Source organism: Hemibagrus wyckioides, linkage group LG11 (assembly GCF_019097595.1).
Source record: "Hemibagrus wyckioides isolate EC202008001 linkage group LG11, SWU_Hwy_1.0, whole genome shotgun sequence".
Taxonomy (NCBI): domain Eukaryota; kingdom Metazoa; phylum Chordata; class Actinopteri; order Siluriformes; family Bagridae; genus Hemibagrus; species Hemibagrus wyckioides.
The window spans coordinates 32365852-32381159 of NC_080720.1; the positions used below are offsets into that span (position 1 = coordinate 32365852).

The window sequence follows — 15308 nt, forward strand, 5'->3', positions numbered from 1 at the left end:
ATATATATATATTTTTTTTTTTTATCCATTTACAGTTACATGTCAAGTCTGCAAGCTACAAACTCTCATATAAACATAAACTGACCCTGGAGACTCCGCCCATAAAATCTTAAACAAACACATTTCTTCTTATGAATAAACTTCACACTGTCACCGCCTTCATGCCGAACGAGTAAGACGTTGATAACGAGTGCTTTCATATAAAACCTGCACTGCTATGAAAGCTGCTGGCCAAAACTCCTCAACAATCTTCTGACCAATCAGAGACCAGAGTTCAACAGATTCCCATTCAATAATATTCAAAATATAGATAAGAATTAATTAATTAATTAAGGCAGAATGTCTGGATGTTGATTAATAATGATCATCAGATGTGTTTTTATCATTGAAATAATAATAATAATAATAATAATAATAATAATAATAATAATAATAATAATAATAATAATAATAATAATGCAGTGTCCTTTACTAAACCAGAAACGAGTTGATCCTTTACTGAATCTCTGATCTGCTTTCTTAACACATTAGCACCCATTTGAGAGGTCTTAGCATGATAAAGAGCACCACTCATTAACACACACACACACACACACACACACACCATACGATGGATTATCATACAGTGTGTCTGAGATGAGTGGTTCTTCTCACCTTTCACTCTGACTCATGAGTGTAATTTCATTACTTTGCTTAAACACACACACACACACACCCTTATCAAGCCCTGTATGTATGTATGATGGAGGTGATCTTTGGCTTATGACACTGGTCATGCATCTGTCATGGTTTTTTATCTTGTACTTTATTTATAGACAGTAGAGTATTTTTCTGCACATCCAGATAACAGCATCTGTCTCTAAGAGCGAAAACAGGAAAAGAGCTTTGTTAAGAAAAACGCTTTGTAGTGGCTCGTGTCTATGGGCGTGGCTCGGTGAGTGGGCGGGGTTTCGGCGGAGCGAGGCGTATTTAAATGTAGTGGCGAGGCTGAGGAGAACCAGAGAGACTGCGAGGGTGTGAGAGAGAGGATTTATCTGATCTGGAGGATGTCTTATTACGAAGTGAGTTTCATTCATACTGTGTTTAACTGCAATATTGGACTACGATTGCATATACGCCTCTTATTCATGCTAATAACTATCTAATTAATGCTTATAACGCTAATGTTTGATGTTGTTTTTGCAGCACATTATATTTGAGGATGAGTTCCTCAATGACAACACGACCGAGTTTGGCTCCGGAGACATCGGCGCTGATTTTGAGACGCCATGCAACCGCGAGGGAAACCAGGACCTGCAGAGGATTTTGCTTCCCACTTTGTACGGTGTGATCTTCGCGCTGGGGCTTGTGGGCAACGGGCTGGTGGTGGTGGTGATGGGGTGCCAGAGAAAGTCGCGCACCATGACTGACCGCTACCGGCTGCACCTGTCCGTGGCCGACCTGCTGTTCGTGCTGTCGCTGCCGTTCTGGGCGGTGGACGCGGCGAGCGGCTGGCGCTTCGGTGGCTTCATGTGCGTGCTTGTGCACATGGTGTACACGGTGAACCTGTACGGCAGCGTGCTCCTGCTCGCCTTCATCAGCCTGGACCGCTACCTGGCCGTGGTGCGCGCCACGAGCAGCCAGGCCACGCGTCGTCTGCTGTCCGAGCGCGTGGTGTACGTGGGTGCGTGGCTCCCCGCGGCGCTCCTCACGGCGCCCGACTTGGCCTTCGCGCGCGCCGAGGACGTCGGCGGCGCGGACGAGACGCGCGTCGTCTGCCAGCGAATCTACCCGGTGGACACGGCGCTCGCATGGATGGCGGCGTTCCGCGCGCAGCACGTGCTGGTCGGCTTCGTCCTGCCCGGCCTCGTGATCCTGGTGTGCTACTGCGTCATCATCGTCACGCTATCGCGCGGCTCCAAAGGGGCGCAGAAAAGGCGCGCGCTGCGCACCACCGTGGCTCTCGTGGCGTGCTTCTTCGCGTGCTGGCTGCCTTACTGCGCGGGCATCATCGTGGACACGCTCCTGCAGCTCGGCGTCATTGCGCACAGCTGCGCGCTCGAGAGCGGCCTCGAGACGTGGATTTTCGTCACCGAGGCGCTCGCGTACTTCCACTGCTGCCTCAACCCGATCCTTTACGCCTTCCTCGGGGTCAAGTTTAAGAAGTCGGCGCGGCGCGCGCTCACTTCCGGACGCGGATCCAGTCTGGGATCCAGTCTCAAGAGCCTCTCCAAGAGGAAAACAGGCATGTCCTCGGTGTCCACAGAGTCCGAGTCATCGAGCTTTCACTCCAGTTAACGCTCAAAAAACAGCACGTGAACTTCTCTTAGCAATGAAAAAAATGAAATGATGTAAATATCCACGTGGACTGAAGTGACTGAATGGACAGGCTGAGCCTGTGCTTTAAATGATTTTTAGCACATTTTTTGTGTCACATTGCGTTAAATGTCTTCTTTTTTTTGTTATGATGGACTGCGCGATATCACGAGATAGCAAAAAGCTTCAAATTATCATCCATCACTCCATCCATCCATATATCTCTTCCCTTAGCTTTCTAACACATCTGCAATTCCTGTCAACCTTTTCATTTAAGATCATTTGTACTTTTCCAGATGGATACTGAGTGGTCAGAATGCTGTTTTCATGCATTTACCACATTGCTGTGTCATATTGTGTTAAGCTTGTGTTAGGTGTGTGTTATAATGAACTGCCTTAGCATAGAAATATCATCCGTCCATCTTTCTATCAGACCCATCAGTTTTACAAACAGCTTTTCATGTTCTTTTATTTGTATTGTCCTGATTTGAGGTTATATGAGTGTCTGCTTTAAACACACTGGTTGTGTTAAAAAAAGGTTTGTTTGTCAGGTCAGGAAGCACAGATGTGTTAACAAAATAACACCATGTGCAGATTTTCTGACATCTGTTTTAACAGCACAGCAGATGGAAATACCAGAAACAGACCTGTATTGTTATTGCTCTAAGTCTTTTTTATTGCGTTTTTAATTCTGCACTTATGTATCATGGCTCTTATTTATTGTGTTTGTAAGAAATCAGTAAAAACCCCTCAGGGGTTGATGAGTGAGTGAGTGTTGCTGTTTTTCATATGAGCTGCTGCTGTGTATAGCTGTGTTTTTGAGTCCTTTTAATAAAAAACAAATTTTGGTTTTTAAACAATGGTGGTTTATTTTGAGTATTTTTAGTTCTCTCTGTGTGTGAGTGTGTGATTGTGAAATCCCCCGCGCTGCTACATCACATAGAGTCATGAGCTGTTTCTTAAAACCATAGGTGGGCAGAAAGCAAAAGGTGTAAAAGCGAGGGGGGGGCTGACGTCATTATTCCTCCACAGACGCCTAAGTGTCTGTCTTTTGCCAGCAACAAAGCTAGCAAGCTAACTGTGGTGTATATCTTCCCCCTCAAAACACTGATGTGTTCAGTCATTTTTATAGATTTAACAAACAAACATGTCTGCATGTTGATGCATATTTTTCCACTACAATATTTCCTGCTGTGACAGAGTTTTGGGGTTAAATGACAGAGTTCGTTATGAGAAATAAATCCCGCTTACGTCACTAATTCACCTGCGTACTTTAGCTGTGTTTGTGTAAGAGTGTGTAACTAGATTGTACACAAGAATTTCATCGTCATTAGACGCTTAAAGCGCTCTTTAGGCAGACGACATGTTCTCTTTACACAGTAAAAAGTTAGCTAAAAGTTTAAGATAGAAAAAAGGACATTTTCTTGTTGAAGTTTTTCATGGCGCTGACAGAAAATCTGTCAGTCCTTCATTAGAAACACCGTAAGCCACGCCCACTCGACTGAAACCCCGCCTCTTGTGCTTCTTATGTTTTTAGGCACACCATTTCTTCTTCTTCTTTTTCATCATCTTATTATTATTATTATTTTCCGTTTTTTCTTTACTTCACAGGTGTTTTTTCTGCGCATGCGCGAAATTGCTACCAACAACACATTATATTGTTAGTAGCATTATAACTCACTACACGATTTGTACTGCGCATGTGCGCAAATGCGTCTACTCCTTGTCTTAAATATAAACGATTTACAGCAGTTTATTTATAAGGCAGGTATTTACAATACTGTCGTTTTAATACTACTAATAGTACAATGTTGCTCACGCATGCGCAGAACGAAACCTGAGCAGTACAAATCAGGATTGATAATAGCGCATGTTATGCAAGTGAAATAAAAATAAATAAAGTGTTTTTTTTCTCTCACAACCACAATCGACGATTTTAATGAACTATATATTTATATATATATAAAGAATATATCAAAGAATGACATGTTATACTGGTTAAAACCCTAACACCTGCTAATAAACGTCTCAAAACATCACACTAACGATTAAAAATACGATCCTAACGATTCCATGTGAACGAGCCGTTGCCATAGAAACGATAACTGGACGCATCATAAAAACATTTCTAAGCCTTTACTTGTCTAAATCGGAAACATAACTGCTGAACTTTATAAACATACATCTAAAGCACACCAAATCAGTTCATGAATCATTCAAACGAATCATTCTGAAAACGCTGAAACGATTCACTCGACACGATCAGACCTACATACTTTTTTTCACTTGATTAATGATGTGATTTTTATTTATATTATTCATGTATTTCCCAAGTATGATCTTTTCATATGATTCGTTTTTTACATTCTTTCACCACATGCACGTTTCTACATGAATCATTTCTGCTCGACCCCCCCCCACATGATTCTTTTATAAAATCTTATTATAAAGATTATAGTACTTCATTAATTTTTTTTTATGATTCATGAATTTTCACATTGATGATTCATTTATTGTCACACGATTCCTTCTTCTGATTCATACATTCATTCATTCATTCATTCATTCATTCAGTCATCTGTGATTTTTTTTTTGTCACACAATTTGTTGATTTTTCACGTTACTTTTTCCACATTATATATATTTTTTCTTATGGACCTTTTTAAATCCTTACTTAATTTATTTTCCACATGATTTTCTCTCACTTCTAACATTCCAGTATAAGTCTACATTGTTTGTGTGATGTCACGTGTTTCCTTGAGTTCACGTGAGCGCCTTTATGTGTTTTCACGTGTCGTCACATTAGTCTGCTTTAACCACAGTTAGAATAAATGGCCTTAAGTCTTGATCCCACACACACACACACACACACACACAGGTTCCAAATGAACCCCTGAACTTTTGAAACACAATGAGTGAATGCATCACGGCCGTCCCGAGCCGTATTAAACACACTCTGCATGTCAGTGGTCACTCGGCAGGGTCGTGTTTCACACACACAGGGGGGAAATGCGTGAGAGTCGACCCATTGAGAAGCAAAACTTACACTCCAGCACAATGGAGGCCGACACCTGGCCTGGTCCACTCACTGAGCCGGTGTAATGGCCTGTAATGTGGAGTGTGAAAGATTAGCATGTCTGAGAGTGTTAAGTGCTCTGTCGGACTCGGGCTCCCTCAGGAGCGCAGGGAAGAGAGGTGGAGACAGAGCCAAGGGGGTGGAGCTTAAATTCCTGAATCACATAAATCAAAATAAAAAATGAAATAAAATAAAAAAGTCCTGGGTCTATTGATTTAAAGTCATTAATTTTTTAAATTAATACTTTAAAAACATTACACGTAACTATAAATGGAAAAAAATTACATCTTTTATTATTGAATTAAAATTGTTGCCAATTTTCTGTGGCACCAGAGGAATAAAACACTGGGTGTGGTGCTGTTAGAGAAAAAGAATTACCTTTGCTTCATCACACCGCATTGTTGTCGATTATTTGTCTCTAACCAGACAATAGTGTCTTTAATATTTAATTTTTTAAATGAAGTAATTTCTGCTCCTTTTTTTCTTCCGTTCCAATGTTTTCTTCTCTCTTTTGGCTCAAACAGTCAAAATAAACATAGTTTTTTTTAAATAACATAAATGTGAATATGTGTAGATATGTGATAAAAAAAAAAAATTTATTTTGGTATTTTTTATGACATCACAATATAATCTCTTATGAGACAGTAAAAGCAAATAAATAAATGAAAACATTAATAAAAAATAAAAAATAAATAAATAAATGAATAATTAAATAAATAAATAAATAAATAAATAAATAAATAAATAAATAAATAATTTCATTCCTGAAATCTATAGTCAGAAGATTTTCCTTGAATGGAGGAAGTTTAGGAATAAAAGTATTATAAAATTCCAATCTAATATTCACACTTCTGTCAGATTAACAGGTTGCTGCTAAGAACGTGTCTCTTAATCACTATCACGTCATAATGACTCAATCTCTAGCCCTATTCCAATACTTTTGCATTTGAATATCGACTTTCAGCCATTAAGAACTGATGATGAACCGATCTGTCAGTCCGTCTGCTGTTTTTCTTGCTCTCCAGAGGTCCACACACGGAGGAGATCTGGACTCGATCTGGACTCTGGTGTGGTCTGCGTGTGTTTTTCCACTTAAGGGTTAGAGGCTAAAGCTATTGACATCCACAGAGCAGGAAACAGCCCATGTCAGGGGCCATTAGCGGCCAGTCCCAGTTCCTGCGACCCTGACAGGCGGAAAACTCATACCCCCCCCACCCCCCCCTCTAACCCCCACCACGACCCCAGGGCGGCCTTCAGACCTCTGCATGTTTACCCAAAAGGATTCGGGGTAATGAGGGCAAGAGAAGAGTCGAAGCTGAGATTATTTACAAATGTTCTCCAGTTTGTCGGTGGCATGACGTCCACTTCGGAGTGACCCAAATGTTACAGCATTAACACACAGTGAAACATGTTCAGTGAATACAACTCTGCCTCACACAAACCATTCACACACACACACACACATAATATTCACACCCAAGATTTATTCTCCTCCCCTGGAGGTTTGTTGTGCGATTAATGTGTATGTGTTATTTTAGGGGAAGTATCTGTTAAGGAGAGCACTTCCTGTTGCAAAGCCCACTGGGAAAGCAGCTTTAGCTGTGAAAACACTTCAGCAGTCTGATCTGATCTCATTTCCCATCTCTCACCACATAACAACCCCACCACCACCAACACCAACACCACTACCACCAGTAGAACCACCACTACAACCACAGGGAAACATGGATAAGCACTAGCGACACACAGAGAGCTACAAAGAAACTATCAAACACGAGGTGCAAATAAATAGCAGCTCGATCTTGTGTTGTGCTAAATTAGCGCCACGAAACTGTGGTTAGCCTAGCCTACATGTGAGTGCGGTGTCATTACGGTAATTTAGCAACACATCTGAGGTAAACATTGATGATTCCTGTCAGGTTTCGGCTCTCAGTTGTTTGAATGAAGGCATGCTAGCTAACACAGTTGTTTTCCCTCATAATTAGCTAGCGAACGCTCACACAGTGTTCGAATTTCCTGGATGCTTGCGGTGTTGAGAACCATTGCTGACGTAATAAAGAGTTAGCTGTGGTAAATATAGTCAGGAATAGCACGCTAATCCAATTGCTAGGCTACATATTCACTCATTTTATTATTTACACGGATTAAAATAAGACGCTTAAAGCGTTCGATGAACTCTGAGCAGGTGTTGAAGTTTTTTAAGAGGAGTTATAATGACACATAAGACAACTGGTTTTAATCGTTAGCATCTTTTCTGAAAGCTATTTTTCGATGATCTGTTCTTCCCGTGTCTGTAACACACCGATTCCTTTCTGTAGCGCTGTAGAGATTTTGGTTTGGTAGAACTTATCGTTTTGTGATCTCAGTGATTTCCCTTAAACAAAACCCACGTCTTATTCAGGCGAGTTTACCTCCAGGCTTTCTGCAAGCGTGGGCGTTTATGAAACCCCCTACGTTTTCATTTTTTTTTTTCTGATTTCTCATTTCTTTGTGTGTGTGTGTGTGTGTGTGTGTGGGTGTGTGTGTGTGTGTCTCTCTCTCTCTCTCTCTCTCTCTCTCAGTGTGTGTGATGTGTGTCTCTCTCTCTCTCTATCTCTCTCTCTCTCTCTCTCTCTCTCTCTGTGTGTGTGTGGTATGGCAGGGTGCCATGATTTACGTCCCTCAGTCAGTGACTAAAGCGTAGAAAGTGACGGTTTTATTGCCGGGGTAACGTGTGTGTGTTTGGTTGCTAGGAAACTTCCCAGTTTGCTTGAAGGTAAAAGTGAAGAGCGAGGGGGAAATTCAGCAATAAAGCAATTAAACCTACAACGAGTCTGTAGTTTAACTTAAAGAGACTCAGAGCTGAAAAACCTCATGATAAAGTAAATGGTTAACTCTTTTAGGACGGTCAAGTCTGATCTCTCTCTCTCTCTCTCTCTCTAACTTGTTAGTACACATAAAACAGTCAGTTTGTGGGAGCTGAGATTTACTTGGACTCAGTCCTGCCGTCGTGTCTTGACTCACCTCTGCATTATCTTTACTCATTACTACTGCATTTTTATTCAGCTCCACATTGTCGTTACTGACGTTTATCGTTTATCCCCTGTTACTACTCTGCTATTTTGTTTGTTCTCAAATCGACTTGATTTCATGCTTATGTAAGTCTTAAACCTTATCTTTACCAGGAAGTCTCCAGAGCTCCTGCGATTGTTTGAGAAAAAAGTGTTTGTGGCTGTCTTCAGGGAGTTGAAGACCCTTACTGGAAATTTATTTTAAGAAGAGAGAAAGAAAAAAAAAAGAGAGAGAGAGAGGCAATTTAGGTCTTATCTTTTCCACTACAAGTCACACACCCTGCGTATTTATGCTGGCTGCAGATCTTCAGCCATTCCGCCAGCTTTTTAACTCTGATTAGCCCTCGTTTAAACTCGAGATGAAAAAGCTTTCGGCTTTCGTTTGCTCAGTTTTTCTTTTTTTTCTTTTACGCCCCGGCAATCTGAGAGGTTGTGCCACAGGCCAGGCCTTTAGGCTCTCCTGAGCAGCTTTGACCAGATTAGACATATCAGACGGCGTTTGGCTGGACGTCAGAAATCTGATCTGCTTGGTGTGTGTGTTTGGCGTATAAGGGATAGGGCTTGGGGTTCACGGCAGCTGGACTTTTATGGATAAAAAAAAAATGTGATGAATGATGGGATTAGGTAGGTGTGAATGTGTGTGTGTGTGCGTGTGTGTGTGCACTCTAATTGAAACCTAAACCACAAAATCCTTGGTTGGTATTTACAGATTCGCTGATATCAAAGAATGATAAATTGGTTAGTAAATAAAGTGGTCAGTCCAACAAGGCGGTCAGTGCAACAAGAACTAACTAAGTAACTAAAAAGTGGGATGAGGAAGGGGGGGGGGTCGGGGGGGTTGTTGGAGGGTGCACAAACTTTTGCACACAACTGTATACGCACAGATGTACTTTAAGTTAAAGAAAACACACACACACACAGACACACGGTTTCCTGACAGATAGGCAGGTGCTTGGGCACCTGTTGTCATGCCAGCGCTCTTCCTTACACCTGCAGTTTCCCTCACTTCCTCTGACACACACACACATTTACGTACACGCACAGAGTGACAAAAACAAGTCACACGTCCTTCTCACGCAGCACTCTGAAGTATTTCCTTTCTGACATCCTCACAAACAACCAAACACACACCAACATCTTTCTCTAAAAAAACTCAGTTAGCATAAGAAACTAGCAAGCACGCTAACAGCTGGCGTTGTGAAACAAACTAGCCGGGATAAATAACGAATCAAAATCAAGCGTGAAGTGAAAGAAAAGATTTACACACATGCTATTAATGTTTCTGTGGTACATAATGATCTAGCTAGCTGCTAAGTACACTAGCTGACTAGCTAAGTCATGGTTTACTTCACAAATTGTTATTTTTTTGGTCATTTTTCATACGCGAGTTAATTAGCTAGCTAGCTTAGATCTGAGGTTGGGATGGTGAAAGCTGTGGCTTTTATTTGTGTCTGTCAACACAGCTGAGGATCAGAGGTCACTGAAATTCCCTCAGCAGCTGTTCCACAGAGTACTCTCTCTCTCTCTCTCTCTCTCTCTCTCTCTCTCTCTCTCTCTCTCTCTCTCTCTGGATGAAGGTGTAAAAGAAGCCACATTTAATCCAGCTAACATGTCATTAACCCGGCGCTGTTGCTAACAAGCTGGACACGGTGGCTAATCAGACAGATGTGAGAACTCGTGACACCTGCTGATGCGCTTCACACTCGCTGTCCACTCGCTTTTTTTACGGTTTAGCTAGACACACACACACACACACACACACACACACACAAACAGCATCAATCTATTCACTGTTCTGGAAGGGAAAATCTACATAAAAATTTCAGTGTATTGATTAACACAGATTAATGTCCAAGAATTCTTTTGGAGTTCGTTCCAAAATGCTTGCTTTCCTATATTACCCACAATGCATTTCTGCTACCTGTTGATCAGCAGGAGTCAAAACTTCTGACCTCCAGGTCAGAACAATAAAAGTTTCCCCAACTTTACTGTATATACAGTCTGTACGTTTGCTGTTTTGTGTTAGCTTAATTTGTTGCTAATTTTTTCTCTCTCCTCATCTGTACGCAAACACTCCTTAAAAATCGGGAGACGGAAACACTGCTTCACCTAAACAGATATATAGATAGATAGATAGATAGATAGATAGATAGATAGATAGATAGATAGATAGAGTTCACACCTCCGAGGTTGCCAGATTTCTGCATAAACACTCTGTAAAAATAAGGAGACAGAAATACTGCTTCGCCTAGCCTAGCAGAGTTGGACTCTTCTTAATAGAATGCTAAATGTCGCCTTAAAACTGTTTTTTAAGAGCTAACGTCTCTTATGTTCAGGCGTTCAGAGTGGTCGAGGTTTCTCTACCTGGAACACACCTGCGAACATCTCACAGGAATACCAAGAATATAGCATCAAGCATCAGTTGATGCTATCACGAATAAACATGATCAGTGTGAAGACGATGATTTGAAGCTGAGAAAAAATGTTAGTCACCGCAGCAGAACATGCAATAACACAACAAACACAAATGCACACGTGCGAGCAGCTCATCCGGGGCTGGGAGAGCGAGCACACAATGGACCCGGGGGCCGTTTTAGTGAAGGACTTTAGTGAATGCACTGAAGAGCTGAGTGAAAGACCTAAATCTAGTTTCCCACAGCCTCGGACAACACAATCTCGGCAGGAAGCCGGAGAAATAGAACCTGGAAGTTTACTTAGAGGCTTTTTTTTTCCTCGTGCGCCTTGTTTTGTGGAGCTTCCTGCTTTTCGGATACTGAGCAAAAAGGAAAAAGGGGTTCGGGACCAAACAGTGAAGATGGAGTGAGTAGAAGGAAGGATAGAGGGAGGGATAGAAAAGAGGAGAGAGCGATGAGAGAGACGCTGCTGCCCCCACGGTTTCCCCTCAAACCAGCTGTTCTGTTGGCACGAACAGTCGAAGGATGCTCATTGTTGTGTCAATTCCTGTGGGGGTTATTTTTTTGGGTCTCCAGAAGAAAAAAAACAAAACAAAACAAGCAAAGGCTTATTCTGCAGAGAGGAATCTCAGGGTATTGTGTTTCTGTGTTTCTGTGTTTAGGAATCCTGAGTGGAAAGAGTTTAGTACACCGCTCCAGTCTCGAAACCTGCTGACCTGCAGGGTTTAATGTTTTCTCTTCACCTGATTGAGCCGATCATCCCAAGATCATCCCAAGTGTGTTTCCATGGAGAAATAATCTCGGAACTGCAGGAATCAGTATTCGGGAACAATGTGAATAAATAAACACTTAAATATAAAAAGATAAAAATTAAACAACCTAACCAAATAACTCCGCCCCTTTCAACCTAATAACTCCGCCCCTCCCTCGCTGCTCCACCTGGAATCCACCTGAAGCCTCTATGTGTGTGTGTGTGTGTGTGTGTGTGTGTGTGTGTGCGGTTAGTTTTGTAAGGAAGTGTTTGATGTGTCTCTGACCCGAGGAAAGGGCCAGGGTTGAGTCATTCAGGTGTGATAAAGTTTCAAAAGCTTCCTTCTCACAAATGATGTCACACTTTTAACCCTTTAAACACCAGGAGTGTTGATCTGTTATTTATCCTTACAGCATGTGATCTAGTAACGAGTACAAATAATTACGAATTAAAGTAAAAAAATTAATGTACTGAAGATTTATAGACAGACAGACAGACAGACAGACAGACAGACAGACAGATAGATAGATAGATAGACAGACAGACAGACAGACAGAGACATGTACAGTCCTGAAGATTAAGAATTAACGTTTTAAGAAATGTTTTTATAGCTATATTTTCTGTTGTAACAGCCACGTCCTCAGCAGACTCTTTTCTTCAGCGTCTGATGCGTCTCTTTCTCTCTCACGGTTTGAGTTTATCCAAAGTTAATGGATGAATTGGGAAAACAGTCCTGCTTAGAAAAGCCTCCATTCTCAGAGATCGTTAATAGGCTTGACCTTCCAGTCAGATGTTCTCCTCCCACGAGGTTCGAGCTTCTGTTTACGCTAACAGCATCGATCCGTGTGCAATAACGTTAGCGTTAGATAGCTAACATCTGCTAATAAGGCTAGCTACCTCGTGTGATTTAGCACTCCCTGGATTGAGTCCCTAATCATTTGAATTTTACTTTTATTTTATTAAAAGTAACCCCTCCCACTGAGTTTGATTAACAGATACCATGAACAGTAAACAAACACCAATAAAAAAAAAAAATCTCACGTGTCAGAAGATGATTAGAGGAAGACGGCATATCGTGTTTGACATAAATTTGGATCATCTGAATGATGGAAGCCTAATATATGTATATATAATACATATACTTGTTATTATTATTTTGACCTGGGGGTGCACAAACTTTTGCACACGCAACTGTAACATCTCAGGACTGGCTATAATTTTAGAGCATTGACTCCGACAATAGACATACAACAACAGGAAATGCTTCTTCCTATCTGTTTGTGGGAAGTCTGAAGAGCACAACAGGTGACCTCGCAATACTGTACACACACTGTACACACACACACACGCCTCAATCAGTGCATGTGAACCAGGCCAGGGATCTAAACCCAAACATTAACTCATGCACGTATTCCACTCACTAAAAATACCACAATGGCACAATGATTCTGTGATATAATGATTTCCTTCCACAATGGTTTCCTGGTCAGCAGCTCCGTCTGTTCCATCAGCTCCGTCTGCTCCGTCTGCTATGTCTGCTTCGTACTCCAAACCAGGCAGAGCTTCATCCAATGAAACAGCTATCTATTCATTCAGCGTGGAGGATGTCCTCAAAAGCCCAACAACATCCTGCAGCTGACTTGTGTGTGTGTGTATGTGTGTGTGTGTGTGAAGATTTCCTAGGAATCTCTTTTATCTCATATCTTTCTGCCTGACTCTTGAAGTCGTCAGATTTGTCCTCGTGCCTGTTTTTCCCCCGTTCAGTGTACCTGTTCTTTCTGGGTTGCCAGATCTACCCACATATAATCAATCCACCCGACTTATAATATCTACCCGGTGTTTATATTTTTTATTCGACAGTAACAGGATGCTATACATGGTCTAATAACAAATTCAGTTGTTTTTAAATGAAGCTTTTTTTTTACTATACTATACTATACTAAGCTAGGACTATACTGCTTCAAGAGATCAGCAAGATATCCTTCTGCTGCACACCCTGACGGCTCGTCACTCATCTTCTCTAACTACAAAGTAAACGTCACGATAAAGCAGACTTTAACGCTGCTCGGTGACAGATAAGCGGAACAGGGGTATAGGAAGAAGAGCACACTTAACACCCTGTCAAACCTGAATCATTAGCTTAGATTGATGGTGAGGTTCAATGCCAAGGTGAGGAGCAGACAGAGCTGAGCTGAACAGCTTTCTGAGCCTGTTTTCCTGTGGGCTTCCACAGACAATGGTGGGAAAGGGAGTGCGTTTCAGCTAGCACCATTTTCACATGTCCACACCAAGGCACTAATCCGTCATCTGCTCCGCATTACACGCCACAAGCCACTTATTCGCACAATCACAAGAGAGAAAGCGTGGTCAGGCCAAGGGCACTATTTCTCACCCAAATCTCAAACGGTACAACACGGTGCAGTTACTAGTCCATATACAGGACTACCTGAATCCCAGGGGCTGTGGGCTGGAGATTAATGATGGACAAGAACTAAGAATGTTTATTTTATGACATGGTGAGCAACTTAAAGGAAGCCATGGGTGCCAATTCTTTAATTCTCAAGAAGAGAGAGAGAGAGACTTGTACTAAGGACATGTAAAACAAATTTAAATAAGGTAAATATTCCTGTGCATAAATAATTAAAACAAAAAAAAATGTGAAAGATTTATTATTTAAAAAAAAAACAATATAATTAATTAATTATTATTTATTATATTTTTTATTATAATTTTTTATTTTAATAAAAAAATATAAAGCAAATTTTTTAATTAAAAAATATTTTAATTTTAAATATTATTTTAAAATAATATTTGTGCAACTCAAAGCAAAATCTGCAAGTCTATACACTACTGAATATCACTATAAAAAGCTGTTCTAACTGGAGGCGATTTCTGCTGACCAATCAGTGAGCTGCACTATGTTTAGCTCTGCCCACATGTCACTCTTTGACACCTATAGTACCTGAGAAAGTATTAGGGTTAAATATCAGGCTGTGTTGTTTGAGTGTATTGTTGTTCATGGCCTCCTGTGATATCCCCAGCACACACACACACACACTTCCACAGCTGCTTCTCCATACAATGATTTTCCTTAACGTATTTTCTTCCCTTTTGTAAAACACACACACGGAAGTTTTTCAGATGTCGCAGTAAACAAGCAACAAAGACAAAGCGAGAGGTTCAGGTGCATTCTCATGCATTCTCACACACACACACAAAAACACACAGAGCAGAAGCGCACGTGTAACGGAATTCACACAGTCGTATTTAACATAGCTAGGTAGTTTGTTGAACGATCTGAATTGACTAGCTAGCCATGTTTGCTAAATTTGCTAGCTAGGTAATTGTAGGAGTTTATTGTAGAAAGTAATAGAGGGCTAGCCAACGTTAGGCTAACTACTAGGCTAATGATGTCTATGGAACATTCTGTCACGTTTGATGTCACTGTGACCTCACAATTCAAGAGTTTCTGGTATTTTGAGTAGAACTGGTTTGTCGGCTAGCGTTCCGCGCGCTGTGGGTGCTAAAACGTAAGTGAAATTGAATGATAAACTGACATTAAAGGTAACACCAAATTCCTTATCTTATTTAGCATTTTTTTCTCTACACACAGACACTCAAGCAAGTGCCTCCACAGCAGCGTTCATATTTCAAGACGATGCAGGTCCTTACACGTGAACGCAGTCTATATAATTATATAAAGCTGCTCTCATCACACCTTA

At 41.2% G+C, this 15308-nt stretch overlaps 1 protein-coding gene across 1 annotated transcript; it reads left to right on the forward strand.

The window, feature by feature from the left end:
• The first annotated feature begins 983 nt into the window (after nt 1–983).
• On the forward strand, nt 984–3152 carry cxcr4a (chemokine (C-X-C motif) receptor 4a). Its single transcript, XM_058402084.1, has 2 exons — nt 984–1061; nt 1186–3152. The coding sequence occupies exons 1-2, from the start codon at nt 1047–1049 to the stop codon at nt 2275–2277; spliced, it is 1107 nt and encodes a 368-aa protein (XP_058258067.1). The 5' UTR covers nt 984–1046; the 3' UTR covers nt 2278–3152.
• Nucleotides 3153–15308: the final 12156 nt, after the last annotated feature.